At 39.8% G+C, this 16,541-nt stretch overlaps 1 protein-coding gene across 2 annotated transcripts in view; it reads right to left on the minus strand.

Moving 5' to 3' along the window:
• The window catches only part of Dnaaf11 (dynein axonemal assembly factor 11), an 85,251-nt gene that overhangs the window by 59,939 nt on the left and 8,771 nt on the right, over positions 1–16,541 (minus strand). For both annotated transcript variants that reach the window (XM_048802136.1, XM_048802135.1), the window contains 2 exons: positions 14,177–14,254; positions 337–509 (listed from right to left, as the gene is read on the minus strand). In XM_048802136.1, coding sequence (XP_048658093.1) covers positions 337–405 — 69 coding nt within the window. In that variant the 5' untranslated portion in view covers positions 406–509; positions 14,177–14,254. The remainder of the gene's footprint in view (positions 1–336; positions 510–14,176; positions 14,255–16,541) is intronic.

Raw genomic sequence — 16,541 nt, forward strand, 5'->3', positions numbered from 1 at the left:
CAACAAAAAAGTAATTATGAAAACAGAGTAACTACATAATATAAGTGTATGTAGCTGCAGCTACCTTTGGAACACTAACCTACTGGTGGTGCGGATGAATTAGTAGTGATGATGATGAATGCGGTTTGCAACAACTGAACTCAACAAGAAATACTTCAATTAAGGGAAAACATGTATGAAAGCAACTTTAAAATTTAGAAATCAAAGAATTCATTTTGTTTCTCTGGAATATTCCATTCTCTGCAGCAACACTCTCCCTAACAATGCTGTGATTAAACCAGGAATTACTGGAGTTACTCATTTTCATTTTTCTGTGCCCTTCCACTGTAACTTAACCTTTAGCTGTGGAAGAGTGGCCACCACAAACTCCCTGTAGCCATCGAAGTCCACGCACGGGTTGCCCATGAGGAAGAGCTCCTTCAGGTGGATGTTGCACTGCAAGGTCTTGACACTGCTCAGCTCTCCAATGAAATTCACAGTCAAGTCAAGCTTTGCCAGCCCTTCACATCCTGTGGAGAAAAGGAAAGGAAGAAAGAAGAAAAGTCACAGTGTATTAAAATGTGTACGAAAGCACATTACAGGTATAAGAATTACAATATTTTAAATCTGCTGATTAACTGCGTGGTTACCAAGAAGTGGACTTTCAGAGGTACCAGCTCAAAGGCTTAGTCTTGTTTCACTTTCCTATCTTCATCTCCCCCTTTTTCCATCCCTCTGGTCCTCCAGCTAGGGCAAATCACCTTCCCTGTTCACCTCTTCAAGGCCCAGCCTGGGGACTGCTTAGATCTGGTCACTTCCAACATGAAGAAAGCCAAGGTGGTGGCTACAAGGGTGGGCATTACATGAGAGCAAAACTCCCCACGAGGAGGTCCCAAGGTGTCCTCCTGGGAGTTGCCAGGAACATAGGACATATTTCATCATAGAAGATGATGCCCAGCGACCATCATTTCACAGCCAGCCAATGCTACGTGAACTTGAATCAAATTCAAATTTGACTTAACTGTCTTTACTCACTGACATTCCATGAGAATTTGGTGGTTAGGAATTAAGAGTTGAAGTCTTCCCTCTGTCTCATCCTTGCTACTATGACCTTGGACAGACAGGTTACAAGCCTTGGTCTCCTCATCTGCAGAATGCTAACGGTATTTGTAAATCCATTGGCACGTGTTACTGTGAAGTTAAACTATGATGGTTCCTGTGAGGTGCTTAGCATGCTCTCTGACACTCAGAGGGCCTCAGGAAGACCAGCTGTGACGCAGCCACCCAGTGAGCACGCTTCTGATGATCACGTGGCTCCCTGGACAGGGCTCCCACAGGAAGGAAGGAAGCATGTTTTCACGAGCAGAGAGTTTGCAGTCCTTTCTGTGAACTAAGAAGAGCTGAGCTGGTTTGGTTCAGTGTCAGGCTGTCTCTGCCTGAGACCGGCTCCTGCTCCTGGGACTGACATGGCAGATTCTCCAGCCTTCAATACTCAGGAAGTCCATCCCAGAAAACAGTGAAGATCTACCTGTCTGCACTTATTTCTTCAAACACCTACACACCACCCTTCCTTTATGCTCCCTGATTATGTTGCTTTTTCTGTCTCTGTTTTGTGGCTATTTAAATTAAGAGTAAACTTTGGTTCCGGATAGCTTTACATCACCAATATAAACGCACTCCACACTGGTTCATCACTCTGCAAACTGCATCACCTTTGGTAAGGTTTTCCTCATTTCTGAAAGCTTTACAATGGAACTGACTTCACTGAATGACAGCGTCCCTTCACCTGAACACTTTCTCGACTCTAGCACCTGACTCCCTTTGTCCAGATTCCATGTTTTCTTATCTAGTCAGACCCCAAGCCAGGCTCCTCCAAAAACCTAGTTGTGCCTTGGTGTTCCCAGACCCAGATCTCACTCAGAGACCCATCCACCCACCCACCCACCCACCCATCCATCCCTCCATCCATGCAGGAGTTACTGGGATCCTGCTCTGTACAAGTTACTCAGCCAGATCTTCAATATACAGTGATTTTTAAAATTCTTTTGTCTCTGGCCTCAAGTTTATCTAAGATACAGAAAGGAGACAGAGATGGGTATTCCAGGAATGAAAAATTAAATACACAAAGGCACTAGGAAGTGAGGAAGAACCCAGAAGTAGGCAGGACCTACAGCCACTGGTTCTTCCTGCCCAGTCCCGACTCATCGCTCAACCTTTGTTCTTGGCTTCCAATCCCAACATTGTACAACATTTTTTCCTCTTGAAGCGAGCAACAATCTTCACATTAGCAAGACTAACAGAGCTTATTTTATCACTAAAAAAACAATTTACGGCATGTGGCATGAATGACCATGGATTCCCTTTCAAACCTCTCAACTGTCTTTCCTTGTTCTCCTTACACGGCCATCTTTTCCTTTCCATTCTTGTAGGACTTCTCCAACTCTTAATTCTAACCTGACCCAATATTCTTCCAGTGTCTTCCTGATGGCAACAGTGAAGGTCACTGAGTTAACTAATCCCAGACTCTGAGGACTCCCACATGAAAACTCCATATTTGACCTTCCTGTTGAATGTCATCTTCCTATGTCAGAATTCCTGTAAGACACAGCACCTTCAACATATTCCGAACAGAGCTCTCCTCACTTCTTCTCACTCTCCAGTCATCAATACAGTTTGTCTATGTCTAAATTCTGTTAGTGTCACTACCACTTTTGTGTCAAATGTGGGTTTGACACCAAAGATCTAATCATGAACTTGAAAAATTATTCTCTCAATCATCCACCTCATGTCACCAGCCAAACCCTCCCAGTCTTAACTCCTCGATTTTCATATACTTCCTGTCCACTCTTATTTTCTTACCTATACTTTAATTCTTGTCACCTTTTACATGGAATATGAAAATAACTCCTGAATCTATCCATCCCAAAAATATAGGAAGTAAGGAAGAAGGGGAAATGGGAAAAAATCAGGAAAATGGAAGATAAAAAGTGGAGCATCCTATCCTATCATGCCATGAACCAGAGAAGAACCCAGAGAAGGATAAGAGCCATCAAAACACAGGGGCCTGATTGAAAGGGCTCCTTCGACCCAGCCTGGGGCAATGTGATTAGCAAACAAAATGACAGTAACATTATCCACTGAGTAAAACAGGAATCCATGAGTCCATACTGATACAAGGAGCCATGAGTGAAGGAGTAAATAAATAAATGGGAGAGAAGGCAAAGTTCTTTCTTAAGTAGAATGTCATCTCATAAACATAAAAGGAATGGCAGAATTACAAGCCATTAATGAATGCTAAAACACGTATGAAAGCATGATGAGGAATAAGATAGACACACGATGTCAGAGTATCTTCCACAAGTTACTCATTAATTAAAACATGAAATGTAATGACTGTACAGTAGAAAAGTGTGGTAGACACAACCTTCCCCTGTGGCAGACACGGCCTTTCCTTTCCTGGTGACTTACCTCTATTTCCGCATGACAGTCACTCTCTCGTGCACACATTACCACATTGTAATTCTCTGTATGCTATTTGCCATATCTGATATTCTTCCTTTTTTGCTTGAGTGTTGACCTATCTCCCTCAGTTAGAATTCATGCTCCTTGCAGAGTGGGACCCTGTTTTGCCTATGGCTTTATTTACTACGCAAAAAAGACTCCTTGGCATAGGGAGGCCTTAGAAATACTTGAGGAAGAAAGGAGAAGGGAGGAGCGAGAGAGGGAGGGAGTAAGAGAAGAATGAGGAAAGCCACAAAGAAAGGATACATGGGTAACTGGGGCAGATCAGTCAACAGGGAGGTCAGTTAGTTGCTCAGGTGAGAACTCAAGGAAATTCAACTTCAAAGATAAGGGAGCAGCAGAGGGAAAAGAAGGGAATTGACAAGGCTCAGTCTGGGTCAGATTCCGTCAGAGCCACCAGGTGACCAGGATAGCTGAACATTATGTTTTGACAAATATACTTTTAGGATAAGAAATAAATCAGCACACATTAAAAAAAAAAAAGAAAAGAAAAGAAAATTACGTGCCCAATTTGGAGAAATTGTTAAGCAAACTCTAATAGAATCATAAACTATTAAGTAACAGTGAAAATGATGGTTATCAAAGCTATATCAGAGCATGGGGGAAGCTTCAGATCTGAAGAAAGTGGAAAAAGATACAGCACTGCCCTGAGCTACAGTTACAACAGGATACAAGGACAAATAGGAAGAAGACACACTGAAATGTCACCAATAATGATGGAATTAAGAGTACACTTTACTCTAGTTTCAAAACATTTGCAACATGGTTATATTTGATATTTTGAACAAATAAACAAAAGGAAAAAATACATGAAATTGATAGAAAACTAAGGTGTAAGTCATCCTGGTGTCCTCAGGTGTCACAGATAAGTCCTCGAGGCGTAGACTAGGTTAGTAACCACGTGGCTAATATACTGGTCCAGTGCTTTCTCAGTATGAAGCTCTTTACACGCAGTATCTTACTTAATCCTTAACCCTAATACTACGCCCGTGAGAGACGGAATGAGGGGTCGGGGGGAGAGAGAGAGAGAATAATTTGTGTCAGATAGCTGAGCGTGGGCGCCTGGCTCTGAGAGGCTGCCATCCAGTGAGCTCTGCCATTCCTCACGGACAGCGGGGATCCATCCCTTCTCCCCTCCCTGTGCCTAGTCCTAGTGCCTTGCCTGCAGTAGACTGTGGCCACAGTAAAGTCCTGGGGCCTCTAGGCTGGGCCACAAGCTCACAGCTCACAGCTTCCGCTGGAGTTTCTAGAATGCTCGCCTGGGCAGGCCTGCTCCTGGAGTTACACTGGGACCTGTCAGAAGCCACGTGAAACGTCTGCCTACCTTGAGCTCATGGTGCTGTGGGACCTGAGGCCCCTAGGAATCTCAAGGACAATGCGAAAGAACAAATTCCATATGTGTGCACAGAGGCCGAGAAGCAGCGCCAGGCAGGTAACCAAAAACAATCTTAGAAGTGGATCCTCTGACAACAGGTGCTCTAGTGCTGCCAGAGACCCAAGGGAGACCACAGGCCACCCTGGAGGCACTGAGATAGATAATTAGAACTCTAAAACAAGTCAAGTCTGACATTACCAGTGATCTCACAACTCCTAAATGGAGGAGTTAGGATTTGAGAGGCCTCTCTGAACTGGTACACTTGAGGGTCTCTGTGACAGTATTTATTACCAAATCATCATCATCATCTTAAAATTACCAAACTTAACTTTTGTAGAATACAAATTTGGGTCTACAAGCGAAGGCAGTTGTCACCACCCAGGAAAGGGTGGCCTGGGCAGGACAGGCCTGGAGTTCACAGTGGTAGAGAGGTCCAGGCCAGCTGGAGAGCAGAGCTGGAGAGAGTGGAAGAGAGGAGGGGATGGATAAAGTTGATTAATGGCTTAGTTATCTTTAGATGGGAAAGGAAGTCCTGGTGCTATTGCACTATAGGATGCCTATAGATGATAATAATATGCTGTATATATACATTTGTAAAAGCTGGAAGGAATTTTAAATATGTTCACCATAATGTAAAATTTTTTTAAGGCAATAGATAAATTTACCTTAATTTGAACATTATAAAAGATAGACAAATATAAAAGGATGACATAGTACCCCATATATATAATTGTTATGTATCAGTTAAACTGTCAAAAATCATTATTAAAAATATTAGTACCTAAAATGAATAAGAACAAACACTTATATACATTTCAGACTTTACTACATAGGTGATAAAAATTCAATAACTTCATATCTTCAAAAATAACTAAGTGATAAAGGACAAAAAACACAATGTCTATTAAATTAGTAAAAACACAGATAAATTTTAAAAGATATTGGCAGGACTATGATATAAGAGTCATGTCTTTCAGCATGTAGTTGCCAATACATAAAACTGACTTTTATTATTTTTTTTATTTATTGAGAGAGAGAGAGAGAAAAGAGAATTTTTTTAATATTTATTTTTTAGTTTTCGGTGGACACAACATCTTTATTTTATTTTTATATGGTGTTGAGGATCAAACTCAGCGGCCCGCGCATGCCAGGCGAGTGCGCTACCCCTTGAGCCACATCCCCAGCTCCAAAATTGACTTTTAAATTGGCTGCCCCTCCCACCTCAAAATTTCATTTGGGGGAAGAGGTCCCAATCTGACACCTCTCCTCAAAGCACAGGTGATCTGCACAAAGCTAGTCAGAGCAGCTACCATCATAATAGCAGATGTAATTAGTAATACTTCAAGTACTAAAATGTATAAAGTTATTTAAAATACATCAATACATTTGAAAATGCAGTCATCAAATTATAAAAGTGTAGACTCAGCCACTGTATGAAGAATGAATATAAAGTCGCACATAAGCACAAGTAAGTCTCTACCTGTCTGAATGCTCCTTTTACACTGGCAGAAATGCTAGGTGGATTTGATCAATGTAGAAAACGTATTTGCGTAAAGATACAGGTTACATAGTATGACGTTTACTTTGGAAGTCTCTGGAAGACATTTTAACTAAGAAAATGAAAACATTTTATCTAAGAAAAGGCTGATATTTGAAAGGGTCCAACAAGGTGAAAATTTCATATATTTTTGTATTTTATAGATGAAGAACCCATGACCCCCCAAATGTCTATTATGTTCCTCAAAGTGATGAGTCTTAACTTTCCTTCAACTTGGCCTGCACATAAGAAATCAGAGCACATTTGCCTCCTACAGAATCTTGTCCAGCTGGCCCGGTGGAGGACACCTGTCCCTGGAGTCAGGTGCTCCTGATTTCAGGTTAGTCCTAGCCTGTCTCCTGCCCAGCAGAGGTCCAGCCAAGATGACTGCCCCAGGGGTGGGATGGTGGGGGGGCACACATTGTCAGCAACCCCACCCCTACTTCCAGGTGGGAGAAAAAGGACGCAAAGACAGAACAGTTGATTTGACCCTGGTGACTCCTCAACAGGAAAAAGAGAAAAAAGGAAAATAAACAAGCTTTGTTTTGCATTCAAGAAAAGAAAAAGGAAAAGACTTATTTTAAAACATCATACTGAGATTTACTCAGGTAGGCAGGCTGAGTGCAGATATCCATCTCCCCCCTCTAGCCTCAAACACTTCAAATTAAACAAAAAGCACATATTTGACATCAGATAAAATGCACCCTCATTCTCTACCCCATCAAATATTTCCCCGAAGTACCCTGCAGCCAGTCCTTCCTCTTAGGGCAGGAAGGTAGAACACCAGAGGCACACCTGTCAGGTAGAGGCTGGAGGTGGACCGCAGCCTGCGGCCCACAGCACTCTAAACGAGAACAGCGACGATGCCGCCCTCTAGTGGTGGATGAACAAACCCACCACAAAACAAAACTCCAGGTCCTGTAAGGCAACCAGCCCGGATAACCAGCCCCGAGCGAGCAACCTTTGAATTACTTCTCTGAGTTTTTGATTGAAATCTCACTGCCACAAGACACAGAGGAAATGCTGTCATCGCATTTGTTCATAGATAACATAGTGACAGGGCTGTAGTATTCACTGAGAGAGAGCAGTGATTCCATTCCCCAGGCAGAAAAAGCCAAAAAGGTACGAAGACTCATCTTAGTTTTTGCACTGATACTGGGCTCAGGAGCTTCCTATGATGATTTTCTAGGTTTTGTGACTTAAATTTTAACAAGTAACTTACGATGCATATTTATGTCTTTGTTGATATTTAACCTTGACAGTCACATAAATCTCCATTTGGCACACTAGTGGCCTTCGACAAAGCCCACCGTGATCTAAGTCAAGTCCTCCCAGTTGTAGCTACTGCCAGATGGGAGTCATGGGGAGAGCAGCTTGCCTGCCTCTGCTCCAGGCCCTGGCTCTGAAGCGAAGCTGCCAGTCAGCATGCTCCACCCACTCAGAGACTGCAGCCTGCCAGGCCAGACAGAGCCTGGGCACAGCCCACACCAGCCACCTCACAGCCCCAATCTTTGTGAGGATAATCAGATACAAAGTGCTACCACTAAGAGAAAAACAGCACAAAACTGAAGGCTGCAAATAAAACAGAAACCACAAAGGAAGAGGAAAGAAATTGAAAACAAAGAATGCTAACAAGTACCTAGAAAAAAAATTTTAAGCTATCTCATCCATAAAGTAACAACAGACATCACAGAAAAGCGGCAACCAGAGTTCGGCAGTGAATTCAGAAGAATAAAATTCATGGCCAAATTAAAGAGCCTGTTGTAAAAGAACTGAATTAGAGAATGAACAGGAGCTAATGTAAAATAATTATTCTGAAATTTAAATCTGGTGAAATATCCAAGACTGAAGAATAACAAAACAAAGGGATTTAAAATAAGAAATAAAGGTTAAAAGACATGGAAGTTCAAGGTCAGTCTCAGCAATTTAGTGAGATCCTCGCTCAATAAACAAATAAATAAATAAAAGTCCTGGGGGTGTAGCTTAGTAATAAAGTACCCCTCAGTTCAATACCTAGTACCAAAAACAATGATGATGATTATGATGACTATGATGATAGTAACAAGTAAAAGAGAAAAAAAATTGTAGGTCTAATTAAGAATTGAACGTTTATCACAACCAGATCTACACTATAAGAAATTCTACAGGGTATCTTTCAGGCTGAAACCAACTCATACTAGGGAGTAATTCAAATTCACATGAAAAAATAAGATCTGACCTGGCTCAGCCATAGGGGGGCAGAGCATTCCCAGGCCATGGCAGGAGAGTGGGGGTGCAGTCCCCCATGTGGGCTGCTGAGAGGCCTGGCCCAAGGCACTTGCAATGGGTACCCTGGCATCATAAAAGAGCTGCTACAAAGTCAATTCCATCTGAAAGTGCCACCAGAGGGGAATTATTAAGTCTCCTCAATCTGCAGATATAGATTTCAAACAGGTAGAGGCATTTTTGAGAGTTCAGTCCAAAAAGCAAGGAGGGATCACATCTAAACTACTGTCATTTCCATAAGACAAAAATCTGAGAACCTCATGAACCAGAGCCATTGAAACAATGGACTTTGGGGCCTGAGCTGGAGAGTTGATGACAAGTTTGTCAGGGAACTTCATCAAACACGCCCCACTGCCACAACAGAGCTGGAACTTGGGAAAAGTGGACAGGGCAAAGCAAGCATTGTGGAATAGTAGTCAGTGTCAAAGAAATGTGAAAAGTGTCATAACAGGACTGTACAGACCCAGGTTCCACTCCTTCCCTATCACCTAACAATGAAACAGTCAGGAATCTGAACCTATGTCTGAAATTTGATAAGGTCAAGGTCAACAAATCCTAAGGAACCTTTCAGAGGTAGAAGAAAGTATCAGCACACTGATATAGCCACCCCAAGTAAAGATGATACAGGAAAAGAGTTGGATTTATTGTTATAAAGTGTCTGTAATTCCTCCCTCTGAAATTTAAAAACATATGTATCATGCTCCCCCAATAACATTAAATCCTCATATTCAAATCTTTTAAAATAAGGACCCTCCATAATGGTAATTATATAGGTAAATATAAAAGGCAATAAAATATTTTTTCTTTCTAATTTTTCTCCCAATTTATTTTTTAAAATGGCTACAAGAAGAAATAATTATAAATCTATGTTAATAGACATAATATATAAAGCTGTAACTGACAAAAACAGCATAAATGAGGAGAGAGAGAAACATCTACATAGAAGCAATGTTTTGTATACTATTGAAATTCAGTTGCTGTGAATGTAAACTAGATCATTATAAATTAAGATGTTAACTGTAATTCTCAGAGCACAACTGATAAAATAATATAGTAAAAGAAACAAAAAGGAAATTAAAACAATATACTGAATAAATACACTAAATATGACATTAATATGATAAAGAAACTAAAAAATGAAGGCAGTAATACAGAATCAGAGGAACAAAACAGACATGAATACATAAAACATAAATAGCATATTTTAGATATAATTTCTACCTTATCACTGATTACATTAAATGTAAATGGATAAGACTCTCCAGTTAAAAGGCAAAGATTGATGAGATGGGTTAAAAATAAAAACATGATCCATCCATATGCCAAAGAGACACACTTTAGATTCAAAGACACACATAGTTGTAATTTTAAAGAATGTAAAAAGTATACCAATAAAATAGAAACCAAAAAAGAAGAAAAAAATAGAAGAGCTGGAGGGGTTATACTAATATCAGACAAAACAGACTTTACGTCAAAGATTATTATTAGCAATAATGAACGACATTTTATAATGATAAGAAGATCAATTCATCATGAAGATGAAACAATTAAGAGAGTGTACATTTCTAATAGCAGAGACCCAAATAACACAAGGCAAAAACTGACAGAACCGAAAGAGAAAATAATTCAACAATAATAGGGACCTCAATAACCTGGTTTTAATAATAGAACAAGTAAATAGAATATAACTTTCAAAAAACAAGACAAACAAACAAAAAAGACTGGACCTAACAACTATTACTAGAATATTCCACCCAAGGAAAGCATAATATACATTGTGTATACTATGTGTGTATATGTGTACATCAAAAATGTACAGGAAACATCCTCTAAATTAGACAAAATATTAAGCTATAAAACAAGTCTCAATAAATTTAAGATGATTTAAATCATAGAAGGTATATTCTCTGACCCCAGTAGAATGAAACTAAAAATCAATTAAAGAAAATAATTTGGGAAGTTCATAAATATAGGGATATTAAACAATACTTCTAAATAAGCAATAGATGAGAGAAGAAGTCACAAATGAAATCCAAAAATACTTTGAGATTAATTAAAAACACAACATACCAAAATTTAATGTAAATAAGGAAAGTAGTACTCAAAAGGAAATCACAGTTGTAAATTACCACACAGAAAAAAGAAGTATTGAATCAATAACCTAACCTTCCATCTTAAGTAATAAATAAAGAGAAAAATAAAAGTGAAAAGTGGAAAAGAAACAATAAAAATTATGGAAACAAACAAAATAGAGAATATAAAACAATAGAGAAAATCAGCAAAGTCAAAAGATTATTCTTTGAAAATATCAACTAAATTGACAGACTTCTAGCTTTACTATCCAAGGACAAAAGAGAGAAGACTCAAACTTGAAAATCAGGAGTGAAAAGGGGACACTACTATTGATCTTACAGAAATAAAAAGGAATAGAATAGATAGAAAAATGTATGCTGATAAATGAGATAACCTAGGTGAAATGGATGAATACTAGAAAGAAATAAACTATAGCAGACGCAAGAAGAAACAGAACACCTGAACAGGTCTATAACAAGTGAAGACTTTAAATCAGCCATCAAAATCTTCCTACACAGGGCTTAACAGAGAACTTGCCTAGTGTGCCCAAGGCCAAGGGTTTCATTCCCAGCCCTGCAAAAGGGGAAAGAAAGGAAGGAAGGAGGGAGGGAGAAAGAGGGAGAAAAAGAAAGAAAATTCTAAAAAATGAAAAAATCTTTCTACCTAGGACCAAGAAGGCTTCCCAGGGTATTCCACCAAATTAACACCAATTTTTCACAAACTCTGCCAATAAAATAAAAATAGAAGAAACATTTCGAGTTCCTTCTATATCAGGTTCATATGATCCTGACAGGAGAACCCAAGGCATCTCAAGAAAGGAAAAGCCTGGGCCTCATTAAGGTGATGGGGCCTTAAATGGGGCCATCAAGAGAATAAAAAGGAACCCATCAGATGGTGGGCGACAGCTGCAGGTCCCCTATCTGATCAGGGTCTACAATACAGACGAGGTAAAGAAGGTAGACAATTCAACAGCAAAAGACAACCCAATTTACAAATGGGCCAGAATTTTGAATAACTATTTCTCCAAAAATATATGAATGGCCAATAAGCACATAAAATGCTCAATATAATTAGTCATTAGGGAAATGAAAATCAGAACCTGTTATAGTTCAGATCGGAGGTGTCCCCCAAAGGCTCAGGGATGAGAAAATGCAAGGAGGTTCAGATGGTGAAATGATGGGGTTATGAGAGCCTTAGCGTAATTAGAACATTAGTCCACTGATGAAGATCAACTAGGGACACTGTAGGCAGGCAGGGGCAGGGTGTGACTGGAGGAGAGGGTCCTGGGGGAATAAATGCCTTTGTCTGTGGTGCAGGGAGCTGTCCCTCCCTGCTTCCTGGCGTGAGGTCCTGAGCCCTTTCTTCAGCCACACTCTTCTTCCACTGCACGTTCTGCCTCACCTTAGGCTCAGAGCAATGAAGCCGACTGAAGACTCAGACCTCTGAAACTGTAAGCCCCAAAATAAACTTCTCTAATTGTTCTTTTCAGGTCTTTTGTTCAGCAGCAGAGAAAAAGCTGACTAAAACAGAACCATAATGAGAGAGCAGTCCACAGCCATTAGGAGGGCCATTATAAAAACAAAAATAAAAACAGAAAATAACAAGTGCTGGCCAAGATATGGATAAATTAGAGCCCTCGTAAATTGCTAGTGTGAATATCAAATAGGGCAACCACTTTGGGAAACAATTTGGTCATTCTTCAAAAAGTTAAACATAGAATTAGCAATGTGACCCAAAAATTCCATTCCTAAGTAACAAATCAACCAAAACCCAATGAATCAAATATCAAATTAATCAAAAACACATGTTTACATAGACACTTGTGCATGCATGTTCATAGAGCTTTTTCATAACAGCCCAAATTAGAAGCAACCCAAATCATCATCAACTAATGAAAGGGGAAAACAAAATGTGGTGTATCCATAGTATGGAATATTATTTAGCCATAAACAGAAATGCAGCACTGGAACATGCCAGGTAATGGAGGAACCCTGAAAACACTAGCTAAATGAAAGAAGCTGGACATGAAAGACCACATTATTTTGTGATTTCATTTATATTAAATGTTCAGAATAGGGAAAAGCTATGGAGAGAGAGTAGATCTGAAGTTGCCAGGGCCTGGGGCAGAGAGAAATGGGAAGAGAATGCTCGTGAACATGGCCTCTCTTTGAGTGATAAGAATGTTCTGAGGTGGACAGTGACGATGAGGGCACACCCCATGAATGCACCACAAACCACTGCACTGTGTGTTTGAAGTGGTGAGTGTATGCCACGTGGATCATCTCAATTTAAAAAACAGTCCCTATATTTCAGTTATGAGATAGTGTAAGGGGAAAATACATTTTGATTCATTTTGAAATGATGAATTAGAGATGGAGTATAGATTAACTGTAAAAAATAAAATCATTAAAATTAGAACTTAATATGAAATACTATACTCAGACACCACAAGTGAAAAGATAACTCTGTATATTAAAATGTAAGAATTCTACAGATCCTCATCATAACTTTAATAAATGAAAACCAGTAGTTCAGGAGAAAATATTTGTAACATACATGACAATGGATTAACATCTGGTATGCACATTAGAGAAAAGGACAAAGTCAGAGAAAAGGTGGCAGGAGCTATGAAACATCATCTAATACACACTCGAAGAAATATGGACACTCAGCGAACATCTGGAAGTTTCTAGGTAAGCTCAATAATAGTAAGTGAGCCACAAAATAAAACCATCATTTGACAACATCATATTCTTGTCCTAAAAATATATCATTTGCAGAAAGCATCGGAGAAGTTGGGTAGAAGCAGTGCTTGCACAGATGACCAGGGACAAGTGTAAATTGGTACACTGGAGAAAAATTTGGCAGTATATTCTAAAATATGTATATTGTAACCCAGGAATTCCATTTCTAAATAAAATCCTTGAAAAACCCCGTGCCCATGCATAGGGAGTGAAAAGCGGAAGGATGCCCACTGCAGCCAGGCTTCTTACAGAGAAATGCCCGGAGCCCCCCAGCGTCCACTGCAGACAGATGGTTAGATATGTCCATCTGCAGCCAGCCCACTTTCCCGAATGCCTGGCGAGCAAGGGAATGTCCTGGGAGAAACCAATTCCCAAACAGTACTGTAGTAGGACCCTGGTGAGGGAAAGCAAAATGAAGCCAACCACCGGCTACTCACCAGAGCACCCGCCCTCCCTGGGGAGGCTCTAGGTTAGGAAGGGGCGTGCACTCCCAGGTTTGAAATTTATATAACACTTTACTGTTTGAAGTTTTACAAGAATTAACAAAGATTTATATAAGATATACAGCTAAAAGTATACTTATAGTTTATGTAATACTCTTTAATACTAGTTTAAAATGTAACACTCTTTAATACTAATTTAAAATTTTGATTTAACTCATAAATAAAAGAAAATTCTTACCTTCCAAATTTTCAATTTTTTCAATGTTGTTTAAAGCTAAATTCAAATATTCAAGCTTCTTGAGTTTGCTAACATTTTCTGAAATATACAAAAATGTAATCAACCTTCAAAATAAAAGACATTTTTACACATTTATTATGAAAATGATAAGATCAGTGGATTATTATTATGGTTATTAAAATCATGCTGTAAAATACTAGATATCCTCACTGTTAAGCCACAGCTGAATTGGGTTTCTTTTACGTAAAGCCAAAACCATCCTGATACAAGACTATCTTTTTTAATAAATCTGAATGCCCATATAGACAAAACAACAAGTAGAAACAAGCCCAGGAACCATGGTAGAATGGGACTTTTAAAAACAGCTAATAAGACAGCAGGTATTGCCAAGTGCCTGTTATGTGTCACTCAATGTTATAAGCACTCTGCATATATTATCTAATCCCCATAATAACCCCGTGAGGTGAAATCTATTGCTGTCTCCCTTTTACAAATGAGAATACCGAGGTACAGAGAATTAATCCATTTGTCGAAGGTTACATGGTACAGCCAGGAAATTTGACTCCGCAGCTTGGCACTAAATCATTACACTGTGCCTTGAAAGAACAGTTCTTTCTAAGATGACATGAATGATGAAATTCCTGCTAAGGAATGTGAGTTTGGGACACCCTCACTTAAATAATGTCTTTTCTGCCCATTTCTCAGGGTTACTATGAAAACCCAACATGATGATTTATAATCATCACCCTTGTCATCATTAATAGCTCATCTAAAATTTATAAAACCTCATATATTTGTTCTCATGGACCTGAGAGTAACACTTCAGAAATTGGGGTCTCAGTCTACTCATGTTTTAAAATGAGGATTTGTGGATAAACTAAGTTTCTCTCTGCAATTATTCAAGTAATACTAATGTTTACAAAAAGCTCCCTAGCAACGGATGAGCATTCCACAGTCAACAGATTTGGAGGTGTCTACGTGCCAAGAATTATGATAGACAGAATGTCTAGCCTGCATCCTGAACAAAAATACCCAGTGTCATCCTTGTTAAAATAGCCACCCACACGAAAACACCTGTCCCAAGAAGAATTCCCTTCCCCTCCTTGGTCTTTGTCATATGTATAGCTTCCAACTCCTACAAAGTCACCTGATAGGAATAACCATAGATTTGTTTAGGAAGAATTTCTTCAAATAACTCATCAAGAACCAAGGGAACAGGTTGGTCAGGAGAAAAGAAAAACAAAACAAAACAAAACAAAAAAGCCTCCATTAGGAAAAATGACAAGGCCCTCTGTGGAAGCGGGAAGAGGGAGTTTCAGCCCTAATATGTGAAAGCAGTTATCACCCACTGCACAAGCAGAGCCATCAACTTGGAGGGGGACACGTTCCTTCCCAGGTGGAAGAAGCTCTGCAGACCCCCGCTTTATGAGGCTTGTTGTGAAGTTGGGCACTAGAGCCGCCCCCACAGGTTCTGCACTTTAAAGGGACCCCAGATGGTCCTCAGCTCACACTTGGATCAGCGCTGCGTAGAGCTTCCTCCACAGCCCATCTGCATCTCCCAGCAGGAACAGAGCTCTAGGAAAGAAACTGTTTCACAAACTTCTACCTCAAAAGGCACAAGATTTGAATCCCAGAGAAGTAGTTTCACTTGCTAAATAAGTGCCTAAATGCCTATGGGTGGAGCAGCACTGAAAATCCCCATTATTAGGATTTAAAAGAGTGTTTAATTTAAGAATACTTTGGAAGCAAAAATTTAAGCTTTCTCACAGCTCTGAAAAGGCATGAAATACTATGCTACTAATTAGTAATTGTGATGGACCCAGCTGTGGAGATTAAAATTCGGGAACTCTTTTAGATGTGTACAATTAGGACCGCTCTTCAACAGCCCGTGCAGAAAAGCTGGTGGTGTTCTGTAAGAGTCTTTTTAATTGAACAATATGCCAGAGTTTCTAATTTCTGGTAAAGTAAAAGATGCCGAAAATAATTATCTGAAGAAATATAGAGTTTTAGTAAATCTTCCAAAAATGAAGCAAATCTAGGCTTTTTACAATCCCAGAGCCAGTTTTCAATGATCCATAGGGTTTCTCGACCTCAGCAGTGCTAACATCTTGGACTGGAAATTCTCGTGGGGAGCCGCCCTGGGCATGGTGTGATGGATAGCAGTATCCCTGGTCTCTCCCCCTAGATGTCAGTAACACCCTCTACATCACACACACACACACACACACACACACACCTCTGAAAACCAAAATGTCTCCAGACTTTGCCGCATGCCCCCTGTTGAGAAGCACCACATGTCACACTGAGAGTTGAACTTGAAGGCTGACCTCTGGGCTCCAGTGCAGAGCAGGGGTGAGTACTCGCT

This window comes from Marmota marmota, unplaced genomic scaffold, assembly GCF_001458135.2.
Source record: "Marmota marmota marmota unplaced genomic scaffold, marMar, whole genome shotgun sequence".
In the NCBI taxonomy this organism is placed as follows: domain Eukaryota; kingdom Metazoa; phylum Chordata; class Mammalia; order Rodentia; family Sciuridae; genus Marmota; species Marmota marmota.